Source organism: Homalodisca vitripennis, chromosome 6 (assembly GCF_021130785.1).
Source record: "Homalodisca vitripennis isolate AUS2020 chromosome 6, UT_GWSS_2.1, whole genome shotgun sequence".
In the NCBI taxonomy this organism is placed as follows: Eukaryota; Metazoa; Arthropoda; class Insecta; order Hemiptera; family Cicadellidae; genus Homalodisca; species Homalodisca vitripennis.
Window position 1 is genome coordinate 30,331,119 of NC_060212.1, and position 18,418 is coordinate 30,349,536.

Consider the following 18,418-nt stretch of genomic DNA (forward strand, 5'->3'; position numbering starts at 1 on the left):
AAATTGACAGTAAAACAAACAAGCAATCGCTAAAACGTGTTTTTGTTATATATACTTTCCTGTATGGAAAGTCTTAGATAGGCTAATCAAAGTAACAAATGTAGTTATGTAAGTAATATTTTAGTGTAAGATTGTATTTTCTGTTTCTTTGTGTATCGCTGCATCTATTTAAGAATGTCAGCAGTTTGGTAGCAAATACATGATTGCTAAAACATATTATGTTATACTTTTTGTTTTTTTTTTTATATATAAATATAAGAAAAGAGCTTATATCTAAATTTATTTCGTTATGGTAAGGAGTGATTAGAAATTTGTTTTGTTACCTCAATTTAACAAAACAAATTTCTAGCACTTGAATTTTCTAACAAATAAACTTGTTGTTTGAGACATACGCATATATTCAGGAATCCCTATTTATAATGTAACAAATAAAAAAATAAGTTTTGTAGTTCTTAAAATACAGTATAGGCATTTCTTTGGATATACAGAGTCCCTTTTAAATGTTGTGGTTTCTTTGGCTTAGTTTTTGTGTTATTAGACGGTTTTCAAAGATTGAACTACCGGTACACAAAGTTTATTCTGTTCTACTTGGGGTGAAAAGTAGATGTTTCAGATGATGAGACTTACCCAATTGAAAATGTTCCATTGTTAGTACAAATCTTTATTAGAGACATCAATCAAGTAATAACGGGTCTCTACCAATGGTAAGACAGAAAAATATACGTGAAATAAGAATTGAAATCAAAGTGAAGTGTTTGTGTTCTCAGTTTCCAGAGGTTCAAAACTCCAAGGCTGATCAATTCATGAGAGAAGAATTCGACATCGATGGAGACTCGTACAGCTACGAGAAGATCTTCGTCCCCACCTTCAACGGCGGCAGGAGCAGCCGATTCATCCACGATTTCAATGCAGTACGTTTTATGTGATCACTTTTTCCAGATTGATGTTTAACCTTTTTAATCCTTCTTTTACTTGATAGATATTTTTATTTAAGCCATAGAAATATTTTTAAAATTCCAGCACAATTTAGACTATTTTATTGAACTTTGTTAAAGAAATACTTTATTTGTATTTTATCTAAATATAATTGATTGTTGTAGCTAAAAAAAAGCCTCAACAGTATGTAGGTCAAACAAATTTGATAGTAGTTATTTTTTTTAAATATTTATAACTGCATATTTAAAAGATCTTGTTTTCTTTTTGATAAAGGTGTATAATGGTTTCTTTAAAATATTTAAATTTAGAAACCACCACCTATCATTACATGGGTGAACTTTATATAATGATGTTGCAGAACAAGACTGGTATCATTGATGTTGAAGCCCGCCGTTGTTACGTGATGCCTCTGAACCGCAGCCAGGTGCTTCCGCCACGCGACCTCATCGACCTTGTGCGCAAGATGTGGCAGGGTGAGTCATATTCTGTTTGAAAGTAATTGGAGAAGATTAAGTTTTATGTATGTCATCCGAGAGGTGACACTCTTTGATTGTGAAAGTGTCTGAGTTAAATGATCTAAAATATCTTCACCGTGTAACATGTGAGAGTAAAATAATTTGTTTAACCACCCCAAATGTGGGTAAACAGAAAACAGGAATCATCTGTTCGTGTTCTTTGTGTTTGCAACGGAACAAGTATATATGGCAAGTGTATCTAATTGAGTTTATGCAATTAATGCATTGATTCGTGGCAGGTAAGCTTCCTAGTTTTGCGAGACCTTACTGGATTTTTATGTAATATAATGTTCATAGTGGTTGCGTAAAAATGTGCTACTGATGTAATATTATGGACTGTTTTATTGTTCTTGTTTTTTTCTGTCGTCTGCCATAATATTGCACAAGAAGCATTTCTGTGACAACCACACGTCACGAAAGTAGTTCTAGGCATTTTCTACTAAATGTCAGCACTTCCTTGGTCCTCTGTCATTACTGTTTTACCTTGGTGAGTTCGCTATAGTCGCTGATTGCGAACTTCTACCGTGTATTTTTCTTGCATGTCTTTAAGTATTTGTTTGCGTGATTATGACATGGACACAGATAGTGAATAGGAATTAGTGGAAGATATATAAAAAATTTGAAAAAGTCACTAAAATAAACTTTTTTCCGTGAACAAGTATATATTTATGTACTACAAACCTATCTCTGTAAAACAAAGTAAAAAATTCAGCAAAGCTCATTTCTACTTTGCTACCTTTTTATTGATAATTGTTGCACTGTATACATGTTTTCGAGTCGTCTTTCGTAACATCAAAATATGTTATACACTTGAGTACTTAATCCATAACTCCAGGATCAAGTCTTCGGAGAATTTCATTGAGTATGACTTTTTAGTTTGACGATGTTCTGTATTATCATTGAGTTTCGTTCAATGTTGTCCAGGCACTACCAACACAGGACGATTCATGATCAGTACTACGTTTCAGGTACATGTTTCAGTCAGAATTTAGCAAACTGTCATGATTAAATGGTATGGATGAGTGAATACCATACCTCCTTTTTGGCATTGGTGGAAACCAAATGGTCACCTACAAACTGTTTGTTGACTGCATTTTCAAAACACTAATGTTCATACTAAACTTGTGCACAAACCTTAACTGGAACAACCGTAAGTCTACTCACCAATTTCTAAACTCCACCAAGAAACTTAAATTTACAACAAAAAACTTAAGAAAAGTAAAAGCTGACCTACTTCACAATGGCAGGATATTAATAACTTTTTATCATTTTTATAAAGAACTTCTCAAGAATTCACTAAGTAAAATATTAACTCAATCAAAAAGTTCTTAGTAGTTTGAGTTGTTAATAAAAAATGACAAGTAGTCTAATTTATAATTCAAATTAACCTAAATGACCAACAAGTGACGTGACAAGAATTGGCCAACTCACTAGTGCTGAGTCTCCAACTCATCACCACCTGTGACAGTTGCTAGTGTGTCAACTCGGACTGGGAGCAGTAACCCGCTGCTGCTGAGTCTGCAGTCCCACAACTGACCTCACACACTGGTCAACACTGCTGTATACTACCATCTCACTCTCAATGCTTGTCTAGATTATTCTACTTGACACGGTACTTGATTAAACCTGACAATCAAATAAAATTATACATTCCTTCTGACACACTTCTACTTTGAAGAACTGACTCCCTGTTAAATAATTTGCCTCTCACAAACTCTTTTACATTACACCAACCTGAATAAATATTTATCACTTTATTAACCCAGTCTTAACTTGACTGAGATTTGAAATGCCAACAAAGTATCCTTGTGGCTCTTGTACCGTAGGAGTTAAATTCTCAGGAATAAAATGTTCTGGACCCTGCAATATGTGGTACCACGCTGGATGTCAGAATATACTTGAAAAAAAAACCCTTAAAAATGGACTACTACAGAAATTAATGTGTGGAAATGCAGTAACTGTAAAAAATTAGATTAAGTAACCTCAAATTTTGACAATACGGCCAATGAAGCAGGCACTCATCAATCTTACTTCCTTGCAGATAAGCAACTACCAAGCACTTCCCACATCCTTGACCATAAAACTGACCACACCTCAAACAAACCAGTCATTAAGAATGAATTCACTTCCTTGACACAAGTAACAATTGATGAAGTTCAAGGAAAAATTAAAAACTTGGAAGATGATGACCTTGAAAACTTCACTTACCTTAGCTGCTGAGGTAGGAAATGCCTTGCTGGCCGAAAATGGAAAACTAAAACAAGACCTAAATAATTTAAAACTCAAAAATGTCCAACTACCACAACATATCACAGACCTAAAAAATACAGTGAAATTGAATATGAAATGAAAATTGAAGATTTGGAAAATGAGAAAGACGCACTAATCAATAGAAATTTGGTCTTAACTGAAACTCTAAATCAAATTGAACATCAGCTCATCAAAGAGAAACAATTTCAAATAGAATTAGTCAAAACTTTTGAGGAGCAGGACCGGGAGAAGGAACAAATTGTTTTAAATTATGAAAAAGAAATTAAAAAACTTCAAGATGAACTTAAAAAACAGAAAACTAATTATATTGATCAAGTTTATCCAAAACAAGCCTTAACAACTGTAAAACACTCAGGAACACAGACCGATACTTCAGAGTCCAGCACCATATCACTCATGACTACACCCCTCCTTCTTGAGCTGACAAAAATGAAGGTCCGCCAAGACCACATAGAACACCTTTTCAACTCTTTTCAAAAACAACTGCATGATATAAAAATTAACCCAGCGGCAGTGACCCCCGCTACTACAAAAAGGCTGAGTTATAGTTACTGCAATTCCCCCAAAGTCACAAAAAAGAATGCAAGCCGAGGAAAAAATCATTTCAGTGTATCTCTGCAAGTGGTAAAAGCTCAAGCAATCGCACATCATAATGACAAGAAAGAGAAGGAAACTAAAGGGTCATACAATCACTCCACGGGGAGGGTCCATAAAATCCAAATCACTACTGCAATTTCATCTACAACGGCAGTTGTCACATCTTGTAACGGGTCAAATTACGACATTTGAATATTCGCGGGGAATTGGCAAACTGTGACGTCAGTGAATCGGCAGACCGTGGCGTCAGTGAATCACATGTTGTCGGAATTGAGATTTATTCAATTAATAATGGAGAAATATATTAAAACTTTATACGGGAACAAATTTAATTAATTAAAATGAATTAAACATAACCAAAATTCGTGTTTTACAAAAGTACTAAATAAAATTACGCAGAAAAGCCAATTGTGGGATAAAATGACTTGCATATTGATGACGTCATAAAGCACATGTTGCTAAAAATTTAAATAAAAAGCTTTGGAAAAATAATAAAAGAAAATAGAAAGACTTAAATTGATTAATTATAGTGAACGTGATAAATTTCGACAATTATAAGAAAAGAATCGAATTATATTTAATTGTGAAGACGATGATTTGAACGGGAGAGGGGATGAGTATTGTTTTGAGTCGGTATGCGTAGTTTTATACGGAGATTCCTTCTTCTCTTTCTAGACTTGAAGCAAGGAGGTTGTGCTCATGTGGATCCTCCTGGGACAGTAGTGATAAAATTAATAGGAAACTGTATTATGGTGTATTGAAGTTTTTATAAGGGATGGGATGTTATGTTAGATTCTCAAGTTATCAAAGCAAGGTGAGTGGAATTATATATGTATGGACAGTGTAATATAAAATAAATTGACATCAAGGTCATTTGCTTTGAGTTTTGAGTGTCCCATCTATAAAGAAGTGTGATAGGAACTTTAATGGAGTGATATTGAGTTTTTTTTAACCATTATTCAATCTATTTTAAAAACCTAACATAGATATAGACTTGTTGTTGGTGATATCAACAACACCACAGACATTAAATTTTGATAGTTATTTGGTATCAACTTGGAATAATATGAAGCCAACACGAAGTAATTTACATAACCAATGAGAGGGAGCACATTTTGAATACTGATTGGGAGAAAATTGGGACAACAAAACATGGGTATGGAACGTGGCAGAGTTTCAAACAAACGAGGGGACCGTAGTAAAAGGACACAGCTAGCTTTGGGCAGATCTTGAGCAAGATGGCGACCAACGCGATCCGCAGCAAAATGGCGCACAACAACGTGGGTCCTCAACAACATTGAATACCGATACGCAGCAAATTGGCACAGCAAACGTGGGGCTCGCAGCAATCTCCGCCAATCTCTGCGAAACTTCGAGATCCCAGTGAATGCATAGAAGAGTTTTTCAACAAACACATAGAACACTACAAAATAATAAACAAAAAATACTAGAAGGGACAACTAATTCAAAGAGGCAACTCATGTTCGATTTTGGATATTTCGAAACACATTTGAGCAACAACACTCGAAACACGACACTCTGAGCAACAACCAGGAAACTCAAACATCAAATTTGCAAATATCTTCGGATGATATGACACTTAATGCCAACATAGCATATGCCACAGACAACTCTACTGATGGAGAGACATCTGCCACAGAAACAACAGCTAACACCAACACAAAAGTAATTTTTTAGACCTGCGACACAGAAAAGAAAAGAAATTCAAAACAAGGACTTTCTGGAACACGACTTATCAAATAAAAAAACAACACAGAGACTTATAATCTTCCATCAGAACATAGACAGAGTAAGCAATAAAATCGAAAGACTAGAACACTTATTGTATACAAAACCAGCTGACATAGTGGTCCTAACTGAGCACGGACTAAAGCAACAAACCATTAGTCACTTAAGGCTCAGTAATTTTAGTAGTGTGTGTGTGTGTGCATACGGTAGAACAGAACATATCAAAGGGGGTGTTGCTATATATAAACACAATAAGCTAGCCAACAAAACTACCTCTCTTTAACCTGGAAAAATACAGTGTAGAAATGGTATGTGAGGTAACTGGAATAACAATAAAAATAAGCAATAAAATAGACTTACATATACTGGGCTATTATAGACCACCAAATGCCAATATTGAGACAACACTCCAAGTTTTAGATGACACTATAACAGAAGTACATACAAACAACTCCTACATCATTGTCACAGGAGATATCAACATTGATAACCTTACCAATAACAGAGAACAAGCTTCACTAAATGAACTGTTGGGGTTACATGACCTTAGGAGACTTGCCCTGCCACCAACGAGAGTCACAGCCACCTCTAACTCCTCTATTGACATTATCTGCACTAACCTCCCTTCAGGTAAACTAAATGTAGTCTGTAACACTGGTCTCTCAGAGCATACCGGTCAATACAGCACAGCTAGTCTTCCTAAAATACTTGACAACTCAACATCTTCAACATATAGGGATACAAGCCCAAGAAATCTAAACAACCTAAAACACCTCTTAGCCACAGAAACTTGGGAAAATGTGACACAATCAAACGACACTGATGACGTTTATGACAATTTCCTTATCACCTTTACTAGGGCCTTAGATGTTGCCTGTCCGTTAAAACCAAGAAACATCACTCTAAAAGGAATACGTACCACAACGAAGAAGCCTTGAGCTTACGGAAAGAATTTATTAAAACGCAGGACAAGTTCAATCTCACAGGAAGAATAGAAGATAAGACTGAAGCAAACCGGAAGAAGAAAGCTTATGATCTAAAACTCAGAGAGCTTAGAAAGGAGGCCAATGCAGACTATATAAATCAAGCTAATAATAAAACCAAACAATCTGGGAAATTATAAATAGAGACAGAGCTGCTAAAAACCAAACACCAGGACTGACTCATTTAAAAATTGATAAAGTACAAGAAACAGACCCAAATAAAATTGCTAACCACCTTAACACCTTCTTTGTTAATATTACTGACAACACCCTAAAACAACAACAAATATCAAATGACAACATAGTATATAATCCACTGGACAACATAGAAAACCATTATGACAGAGATGATCCCTACCACAGTTATGGAGATTAAACAAACAATTAAGTCACTAACAAGTAAAACCTCCAGTCACTAACAAGGGTTGGACGAAATGTCTTCAAAAATCATAAAATTTTGTGAGGCTGAACTCTTAAGACCAATACACCACATCACTAACCTATCCTTTATGCAAAGCAGATTCCCGAAAAACCTAAAACTGGCCAAAATATATCCTAAATATAAACAAGGAAATAAAGATGCGACAAACTACCGTCCCATCTCACTACTACCGACTGTATCTAAAGTAATAGAAAAAATAACTCTATCTAGACTCCTCACTCACCTGCAAGCCAATAATCTCCTGTCAAATAAACAGCATGGTTTCAGAAAAGGAAGATCTACATTAACTGCAATAATGGACCTTCTTGAATTTATTATAGACAACCTAGAAGAAGGCAACACCATCACCAGTATCTTTCTAGACCTGAGTAAAGCTTTTGACTGTCTTGGCCATAACCTAATCCTAGCCAAACTACAATCTCTTGGCATTCAACAGTCAGCTCTAAAATGGTTTGAGAGTTACTTGAGTGAAAGATACAAAGTTGTGGAGGTCAAACAGAGGAGAAATGGAGACACCTGCACTGTCAGGTCTGGAAGGCTACCAGTGACTCGAGGTGTTCCCCAAGGCTCCGTCCTAGGGCCAATCCTATATATTTTATTCACAAATGACTTACCAACTTTCTTGGAAAATGACACAAATTCTATTATGTATGCAGACGATACTGTTCTGCTATCTGCCCAAAAGGATGTTGAACAGCTGGAAATAAACTCCTACATCTCAATTAATATGGCCCAACAATATTGCAGATACAATGATCTAGTATTAAACAGCTCCAAGACTAAGCAAATCACTATAGGAACCAATAAAAACTATGTGTCCGAACTCCCTGACCTCCAAGAAGCAGAAGACATGAATTATTTAGGAATAATTCAACAATAAACACAACAAACAATAAACAGGGATGCTACAGGTCAGGGAAGTCAGGGAAAAGTCAGGGAAAAAACAGTACTGGAAATCAGGGAAAAGTCAGGGAGTCCAGTCTCAAGTCAGGGAATTTCGACGTTGGTCAGGGAAAAATATAAAATCCCTTTACACAAATAAACTAACTGCCGCCGCGCCGAGTCCAAGCCTGCAGACGACGCGGCGCATGAAGCAGGCAGCCGAGGCGGCTCGGCTGGCCTGGCCCGGCCGGTGCGACAGACTCGCCTACCAGCCGAGTCATTTAAGTCAATCTTTTTGTACGTATTAAACTGTGTTCACTTTATTTTTTTGCTTTTTTATATTTGCCACCCTGTTAGCCTCAACACCGCTTTTTCCACCCATTAATTGCCAAAAACCCTGGGGATTGCGTCGAAAAAAGTCAGGGAAAAATGAAAAATTTGGTCTGGAAATCAGGGAAAAGTCAGGGAATTTCATTATTGGACTCCTGTAGCCAGGGGGTGCCCATCCCCCCAAAAGGCTATGGCGCATCCCCCCCCCAAAATTTACCATTCATGGGGGTGTATAAATTATACAGTATAATTATTGTCAAATTTTTTAAATAAAAATGTATATAAACAACACATATGCCATACAACAATAATAAATCAATGTACAGTACTATAATTAAAAGTCAAAATGGCTAGAGGGTGTTTCAAAAAGGTAAAACTAACTTGATGAACTTAACCCTTGATTATCCTTGATGGCCTTTGTAAAGCAGCAGTTTTTTCCTGTTCTCACTTGAAATGCCCAATTTGTCTATGATCTCACTGTTTGGAATTGATTGTAAAATATCCTTTTCGGATGCCAAAACCAACATATTCAGACAACCAGGTATCACCCATTACTGCTTCTCAATCTATTTTTAACGATTTTAAGTTTGCTCATTGCTCTTTCAGCTGAGCAAACTTGTTGCTGGCCATGGCAGAGAATTATCTGATACAATGATGTCAAATATGGAAACCCAGATATTGTTCAATAAACAGCGATAGGGTCTTATAAAGCCCTTCTTGATCCATTGATCAAGATATCGTTGCTTTGCAATTGTACTTGTACAATCCAATGTTTCATCAGAAGAATCTTGGGTTTCAACTTCAACTTCTTCATTGGTTAAGTCTTGCATTTTTGTATTTATCATCTTTTGAAGAAAAGGACATCTGACAGGTTAATATTTTGATAGCTGCCTTTGTATAACTGGCTGAAAAACATCAACACTCCTCACAAAGTTTCTCGGTATCCAATCCATAGTAACCACACAGGTCACTGACAATGTCTGGGTTTATGGTGTCGTCCCCAGTGTTTAGCAGCTTTTCGTGAGAAAAATGAGTCATTTGCTGCACAAAATTTAATGACCTTTCAGGAAAACGATCATGTAGTTGTGTGATCAATGGAATCAAGCACTTTAAAGAAGACTTCCGTCCTCAGTTTTGCCATAGGATCTAATATTATTTAATCAATGGCAAGTTCGTCCATGAATCTTTTTCTCTTTCGGATTCCTTTGTTTGAAGTTTTCTGGATATTGTGTTCTGGAGCAAATGATTAATACTGCCCACCATTTTGTCCCATCCCTCGTCGGTTCTCATAGATTGGAGTTTAGAAATAGTTTCAGACACCACTGTTGGAATCATTCCATAGTCAATAATTTTAGACTGTAAACAAACAGTCACTGGTGACAGAATTTTGAATAGCTCGGCAGCATGATCATAACTGCAGCAGATTCATAATCAAATTAGTGCTTTCAGAAGTCCTTTTGCTGATTCTTCTTGAGTCCGTTTCAGATTGAGTGTTATCAGATATGTCTTCCAGGGTTTCTCTTAGGACATCATAGCAAGTTATAACGGTTTTTACGGCATCGTTTTTGCTTGACCACCTTGTCGTATTGACTCTTTTCAAACGCTTTTTTCTAGCCTGACATGGACCTTTTTCTAACTTCTGTACGAAAATATGATGTCTTTTATGTCCAGACATGAAATTATACAGTTCTTGCAGAGTTGAGAACATGTCCCTTATTTGTGGGCACAATTCCATTGATTTTTCGACAACTAAGGCAAATCTATGCGGAACAACACCAAATGTAGAATGCTTTAGGGCATTCTTTGAGGACAAATGATTTGACCCCACTAAATGGACCACGCATGTTTCCCGCACCCAACCATGCTCTGCCCAATTGATAAGTTTTTGCCCAGTTGTGTCTCCGCTTAGTAAAAACGTTAACAAGCGCTCTTCTGGCTTCACATTCTCTTTGATTTCTCCGAATGTATCTCTGTGATCGACATATAGAATTAGCACTGTTGTTGTGCATTCCTTCTTGCTAACTAACATCTTGTGTGGAGTCAAGAATTATAGAATACGTATTAGTTTTCATTAACATGATCCACAATTCTTGAAACAACAATTCTATTCATGAGATTTATTAAATCATAAATGTTTCTGTAACTCAGAAAATTAGAACCAAGTTTAGTTTTATTTTCTTTTTTGAATTATCAAGCTTCTCCAAATAAACTCTTGCGTCTGGGTTATACTTAGCAAGCAATCGAAATAAATTTACTAGTTTTCCGTTAGAGACTCTTTATTTCGAAAAGCCAACATCTTCTCGGTCAGATACCGACAGCAGTCTATAACGACCGATAGAACCTCACGGTGATGACTGACTAATTTATCATTTAGCTCAGTCAAATCAGTATCAACTCTTTTTTTGGATATCCATTGCAATCTACCCAATTTGAGAAGAAATATGGATTTTTGATTTTTTCATGAAGTTCAATATCTCGATCTCCTCTATGATCCGTCCAACACCCTATAACCTGTGGTACCCCAAATTGTTCTTTCTGATGGCAAAGCAAATATCAAACAATGCAAACAAAATACAGCATCAGAATGTCTACTGTAAACAAGCCACTTCCTATCTTTGGTTGTTCCATTAGGTAAAAGATTTTTTTTTTAACTTTTGGGTTGTATTTTCTACCGGATGAGGAAGGAAAATATCTATTATACTTAGGTCTTGCGATTCCAGCTTTAGTGCTTCGTTTAATTAGTTCAGCAGAGAGTCTTTTGTTTGCATGAAATGCTGGATCTGGTGAGGATCGATTGTAGAGAATTGAAGTTCGGTCAAAGTAATAGGTTCAGGTATCTTCTCTGTGGGTATGTTGTCCTCTATATTTTCTAAAAACTTCGTCTTCTTCTTCTGGTGTTGACATTGGCAGGCTAGTTTCCATGGAGGACGTTGGAAGTTCAATTTCTTTATCGTGAAACAAGTATTAGAGGCGTATATTTAGATCCATCTCCTCTTTGGTGACACTGCAGCTCAACTTCGTCGTTTGCGGTCTTGGACAGCTGATGTTCCAGAATGTGGATTGTCTTCTAGCCCAGGCACCACCAATCTAAATATAGAGAATTGCTTCACTGTAAACTTTTATATCAATAATCTGCTAGTAAAAATTTAGTAAAATCTATAAACCCTTTCTTCAAGTACAGATTAATTAGAACTATTTTTGAGTTTATTATCAATAATATGCCACATTCTGCTACACTGAACAGGAGATAAACGAACACACATTAAAGCCATATATTTTTAGAGAAAACCTCTTTTGTCTCAGGGCACCTCAAAATGGTAATATCATACTAAAGTGGTAAAATATATTATGAAAAAATGTTTTTTTTAAGATAGCAACTCCTTTCTACATACAAAGAGTGTTAACAGAGAGTTGAAGGGACAAAGCAAAAAAGCTGTAACAATAACAAGTAAAACGATCTTGATATTTTAATTACAAAAACTCTATAGACCAATAAATAGGCTTATACATTATTAAACTAAATTTGTATTTGAACTTTTATTTCATTAGATGTTTTTGCTTATAACGTATTGGACCAATACTACTTTAATATTTGGCTGATAGTATGTTTGTAAATGTAAAATGCTAATATTTACATATATTTAGCTTGTCACCATTTCAGGCAGGCCTCATCTCTTCAATACAGTATAATATTTTACTTGCATTTTTGAAGTTTTTTATCATTTGTTTAGTCTTCTTTTATAAGCTTTGTTTTTTTCTATGGCCTTCAATGCCTTAATTAGTTGTTACTTAGGAAGGTTTTAATGTTTTGAAAGCTTTAGGAGTGAGTCATTAATAGAGCATAGCCTATATGTGTTTACTCCCTGCTTATAAAATTGAACAAACTAAGATATGGACATATTGTTACTGTAATATTGCGGTACCTTTCAATAGCCGATGATTGCGCAGAAGTTGATGGTTGAGGTTCGTCGTCCATAGTTCAAGTAGAACATTCTCTACGTCCCATGTAGGGTATCCAAGGTCCATCACCTTCTTTCTCCTAGCTGTTATTTTATCTCAATATTGTTTTTGAACTTATAGATGTGTTTCTTTTTACAGTGTTCTAGCCACTTGTCATGGCGGTGCACCGTATCGCACATTAGTTCCAAACACTTATATTTGAATGCCTTTTTTAATTTTACGTGGCTTATTTAATTCTATAAAACAAAAAGTTATAGTTAGCACAGAAATACAGTAGCTACTTAATACTAAACTCGTATAACAAAACGAAACAGAAACGCACCCACGACATTCAAGTGGTCACTACATTCGTAAATACACTAATTATTGTGTTGTGTTGAGGTTATGTTTACACACTACACACTACACTTGAAGACAATGCGTGACTGACTGAGCAACTGAGCGGCGCGGAAGGGATGAGGTGCGTGGACTTCCCCTTGACAACAACCTAGGCAAGGCGGGGGTCTGTTGGTCTAAAAATAGAACTACTGCATTCGCCTCGTTTGAATTGCAAAGTTTAATTTGCTTTAATTTATTTTTATTTTTTTGCCTCTCACGGCTTTAATTTGTTTAAAACTACTGCAAACTTGTACATTTTTTTTAACTTTGTAAATAACGTATCCGAAAACCCGCTTTTTAAAGTTCCCCCCAAAATTTTCATTCCCCCCCAATCTTTGTTTCAATGGCGCAACTTGCGCCATTGCTCCCCCCCGTGGGCGGCCTGCCTGTAGCAACCCTGATAAATAATAAGTTAACTTGGACAAATCACATTGACAATTTATGCCTAAAGCTAAATTCATCTCTATATGCCTTACGACGAACCCATGCAACTAGCAACCTTGAATCCACTAAAATAGCGTACTATGCACTATTTGAAAGTCATCTTAGGTATGGAATAGCAGCATGGGGAGGCACAACAAAATTCAACCTTTCAAAAGTCCTCAAAATCCAAAAGAAATCAATACTTTAGTGGGCAACCTAGGACCTAGAAAGTTGTAGAACTACATTTAAAGAATTGAAAATACTTACGGTAACGTCCCTTTACATAATAGAAACAATATTGTATTGCCAAACAAGAGACCTTCCTCGAAATGGTGATCTCCATGAGCATAATACAAGACATGGTCAAAACTTCCCACTACCTCTTCACAGAACAATCTTATTTGAGAAAAAACCTACCTACGCTGGGAAGAAACTCTTTAATGCTCTGCCAGAAGAAATCAAGAATAATCAAGATAATCTCAAGAAAATGAAGACAGCAATGAAGAACTGGCTACTGCAGAGAACCATCTATACAATAGAGGAATTCTACTCTTGGAAGCAACTCAATCAAGACCACTAATACTCTTTTATAATAAGACCTAACTACTATGTACATCTTATTTTCATTGATGCTACTTGTAATCTTAAAGATTATCAATGAAAAATCTCTGATTTCTGGTCATGTTTAGGATACTATGATGTGGACACCGAGACGGTGAAGGAGACCATGCGTGTAGTGATACCTCCGATCACCGAGACTCGCTCTGTTGGATTGTACATAGAGCGTGAGTGTGCCGGCTTCCCCATTTACAAACTGGAGAAAATCGTATCTGGAGGTTAGTACTTACCTTACGATTTGTGTTGATATAATGTTAAGGAACTATGTGTATTGAAACCTCTCTTAATTGAATTCATTTAGCTTGAAATGTTTTCAATATTTTTTTTAGCTTGTTGTCAATCTATCTTATAATTCATTGATAATCCTTTGTATACACATACTCTGAAGAAAATCCTAACCATTGTACTCACCTTAGCGATCTTATAAATAAGGGTTTAGTTGGTCCTAGTTTTGATCTGTTTTTCAGGCAATAACAGTTTTTATAAATACTAATCTAGATTGCATTTTATCACTTATCGATTGTTTTGAAAAAAAAAAAATTAACATTGAACAAACACAGAACATCAAGTTATTTCATTTTAAATAAAGTAAGCCTTCTAGATTATGATTGAAAAATTGTATTTATAAAATTAGATCAAAGTTCTTGATAGTTTATTTATTTGTTCATTATATTATTACAAATACTTGGCCTTGTCAGCACAATATGATATGTCAGTAAGGCCATGAAAGTACCCAAATCAATATTCTTTAACACATGCAATGAATTTTGGATTAAATTATTTTCTGAATAATCCTAACAAAAATAAGAGCGTGGCTATGGAAGAGGCATGATATTTCTTATAACTTGTATAGTGTTATCTCCTGCTATCCTAATATCACTGTGTATCTCAGAACTCAGGTTTTTTATGCCAATAAGTATGTAATACAGTATTTGGTGTATCAGAATCAGAATAATCTTTATTTATAATCTTAGAGATTACAAATGGAGTCAATTTTACAATTTGTTTTATTTGAAATGACAAATAAAGTAAGAAAATATGAAGGTAATGGTTATATTGTTCTCTGCATGTATTCCTCTAGTGTGTAGAATGGGTGGGTCCTTAGCCATTCCTGCAGTGTCAATTTCAAGGGTTTCCCCTTCTTCAATTGCAGCTCTGGTGGTAGATGGTTGTAAAGTTTCCTCCCATTGTATGACGGCTTTCTTTTATACAGTTGAAGATGGTGGTTTGGAAGGCTGTAGAGACCAGATTGCCTTGTGTGGTGTTGGTGTATATCTCTGTTTCTGGGTAGTTCTGCTGCATCTGCATGCAGTATTAGCTCGTGGATGTAGATTGCAACAACTGTGAGAATACCCAGATTCTTAAACGTTTCTCTACAACTTTCCATCCTTCCAAGTCCAGCTAGAATCCTTATTGTCTTCTTTTGTAAAATAAGTATTCTTTGCAGATTTGTTGCTGATTTTCCCCCCCATACAGCTATTCCATTTCCATACTTCAGGTGAGTTTCAAATAGTGAGAAATATGCCGTTTTTGCTGTTTCTGTGCCGCTGATAGATTTGATTTGCTTAATGACATATATGCTTGTGTTAAGTTTGTGGGTAAGATGGTCAAGTTGTGGGGTCCAGGCCTTTTTTCGTCTAGTATTATACCTAAGAATGAGGCTTGTGTTTCCATTCCTATGTCAGGGATCACTGGAACATCAGCTGCTCTTCTCCCAAATCCCAACTGGCTGGTTTTTGAGAGATTGACCACAAGATCATTTCTGGAGCAATATTCATATGCTGTGTTGAGGGCGATATAGGAGCTCACTGCAAGCCTATCCGTTGTTGTCTCCCGTAGCAGGAGGGTGGTATCGTCTGCATACATGAGAGGAGTACAAAGACCTCTTAAGTGGTGAGGCATGTCATTTATAAATAAAATAAATAAGGCTGGTCTTAACACAGACCCTTGCGGCACACCTCGTTGTACTGGTAGGGAAAAGGACTTAACTTCTCTTGTGATTCCTTTGGTTGTGTGTTTGAGTTCTACCAATTGTTTTCTGTCCTCTAGATAGCTTTTGAACCATTTTTTTGCTCTGTTGGTCACGCCCAAGTGTTCCAGCTTCTTAATTATTCGTTCATGGCTGAGGCAATCAAAAGCCTTGCTTAAGTCCAGCAGAATAGCTGTTGTCAGACTGCCTTCTTCTAAGCTGTCAATAATGTACTCAACCAGTGTATGTGCACTGTAATCATTGCTGTAGAAGTTGATTTGCCTTTTGTGAAACCATGCTGGTTGTCTGACAGTAGGTTATTTTCTATACAATGAGTTAAGTGTCTCTTGAGGACTATTTTTTCACACACTTTTGATATGGTTGAAATAAGCGACATGGGTCTATAATTCTCTACTGCAGTGTTATCTCCTTTCTTGAATTTGGGATAAACCTTGGACAATTTCATACCTGATGGGAAGATGCCTTCTCTGAATGATTGATTGAATATGGATGTAAGAGGTATAACTAGTTCATCTGAACAATATTTTAGGATTTTAGAGGATATTTCATCAATACCAGCAGCAGAATTTTTAGATTTTAGACTGTCTATAGTTCTTCTCACTTCATTTAATTCTGTATCAGGAATAGCAATTAAGTGTGAAAGTACAGGTTTATTTGTTATGTTGAGTTCTTTCTTTTCGTTGTCAGGAATTTGGTGTAAATATCGGTAGGTTCTTTAGTTGTTACAGGGTTATAGTTTCTAAGAATGTTTTATATTAACAATCACAATTATTGCCAGTTTTCAAGAGGAGCATCGATGAGACATCCCCCGTCACCTTCACCCACTTCTCCGGAAAATACCTGAAACTTTCCATCGTGAACGAGGACGAACTGAAGGACTTTGAGCGCGAGCACAGCCACACATAGGAGAGTCATCCGGAGCCATAACATATATGTTTATGTAAATTCAAGTTAACTTTGTAATTGTACTCGAGTTTTAACCACCTATTTCGCATTTCAATGTGCTACTTACAGGTAGATAACTTTATACACGACAAAATATCACCATCAACCATTTAAAATTTTTAAGGTTTATTGTCCTTGTTCGAAATACATTTGTCTTTTTAAGCTTAAGTTTTATTTTTTATAATTTATTAACGTATTTAAGATAGCGTAGTCGGTGTATTTGTTGAGATGAGTATATTATTAGGCAACAAGTAAGCATAAATATATGTGTATGATTGATGTACTGAATAAAATATTTGTAATGCAATAAATGTTAATCGTAAGACATTTCGAGAAGTCATTTAAAAACCCAGTTAACCCTCCTGTTCCCAGTTTAGGCATATCAATTAATAATTTTAGTACACTTTATGGATTTAATTAATTTTGAATCCTTTCAAATCCAGCACTGAGACATTGGGTGAAGTGAGTAAAAAAAGTAGTAGCATTTTCTTAAAACGAAGTGAATAGACAACTGCTACCATTATGGAGTAAGGCCATCCAGAACAGATGGTAGTTGTTAGTTTTACATCTGTTACGGACTCCTGATTCTCCAAGATGGGTGATGAGATGCAAGGCTACTTTGGTATTATCTCGGACCATTTTTTGTTACAGATGACCTAAAACAATTATATTATACCTCCCAAAAGGAAGCAATTTCAGCAAGAAGTAGGCCACTACGGCCCTATCTACTTCTTGTTATTACGCGATATAAGCAGGTTAAGATTAGGTTTTCATAAATATAAATATAGTAGTACCAAAGTTAAAGAGCTTGAATTTGGGTACTATCTCGAGGGATGTTTTTCTTTCGCCAGAAGTGCGGGATGCCTGTGTGTCTCCTGTAACAAGAACTGTTCACAAAATAGTGGCCTGCGGAAAATACTAAGTGCCAAAAGTTTACTTCTGTTATGGACTCCTTGGCTCTTCAAGATGTGTGATAAAATTCAAGCGTATAAGGCTTAATTGCAATGCGATGCAATGCTCAAATCACCTCTTGATGATGTTATCCAGTGATGAAGTGGGAGTCCTGATTGTGCTCTGGAAAACATTCCTGTGAACCAAATACTGTACTGAACACCCAGCAGTCATGGAAACTTATTGTAAAGTCCAAAATTCCAAGTAATAGCTTCCAAAAAAGATTTACATATTCTTCCTCGAAACATGAAAGTTGTTTATCAACGACATGTTTACGCACACGTACGTGCATGACCATCAATCGCCATGATGGACATTGTTTCGACAGACTGAACTGAAACGAGGTTGGAACAATGCCAGGCTCCACAAACATAAAGCAGTTACTGCAGCAAAGGTAGTATCTGATAAGTTTTATTCACATTAATCTACAGCAAATACTATGGGGTCT

General features: G+C 36.0%; 1 protein-coding gene across 1 annotated transcript in view; it reads left to right on the forward strand.

Annotated features, from left to right (window-relative positions):
- LOC124364177 (integral membrane protein 2B-like) overlaps positions 1-17,346 on the forward strand; it is a 36,874-nt gene extending 19,528 nt beyond the window's left edge. Inside the window, exons 4-7 of the mRNA XM_046819461.1 lie at positions 768-911; positions 1,295-1,409; positions 14,156-14,302; positions 16,853-17,346. Of these exons, the coding sequence (XP_046675417.1) occupies positions 768-911; positions 1,295-1,409; positions 14,156-14,302; positions 16,853-16,980 (534 nt within the window). The 3' untranslated portion in view covers positions 16,981-17,346. The remainder of the gene's footprint in view (positions 1-767; positions 912-1,294; positions 1,410-14,155; positions 14,303-16,852) is intronic.
- The last annotated feature ends 1,072 nt before the right edge of the window (positions 17,347-18,418 follow it).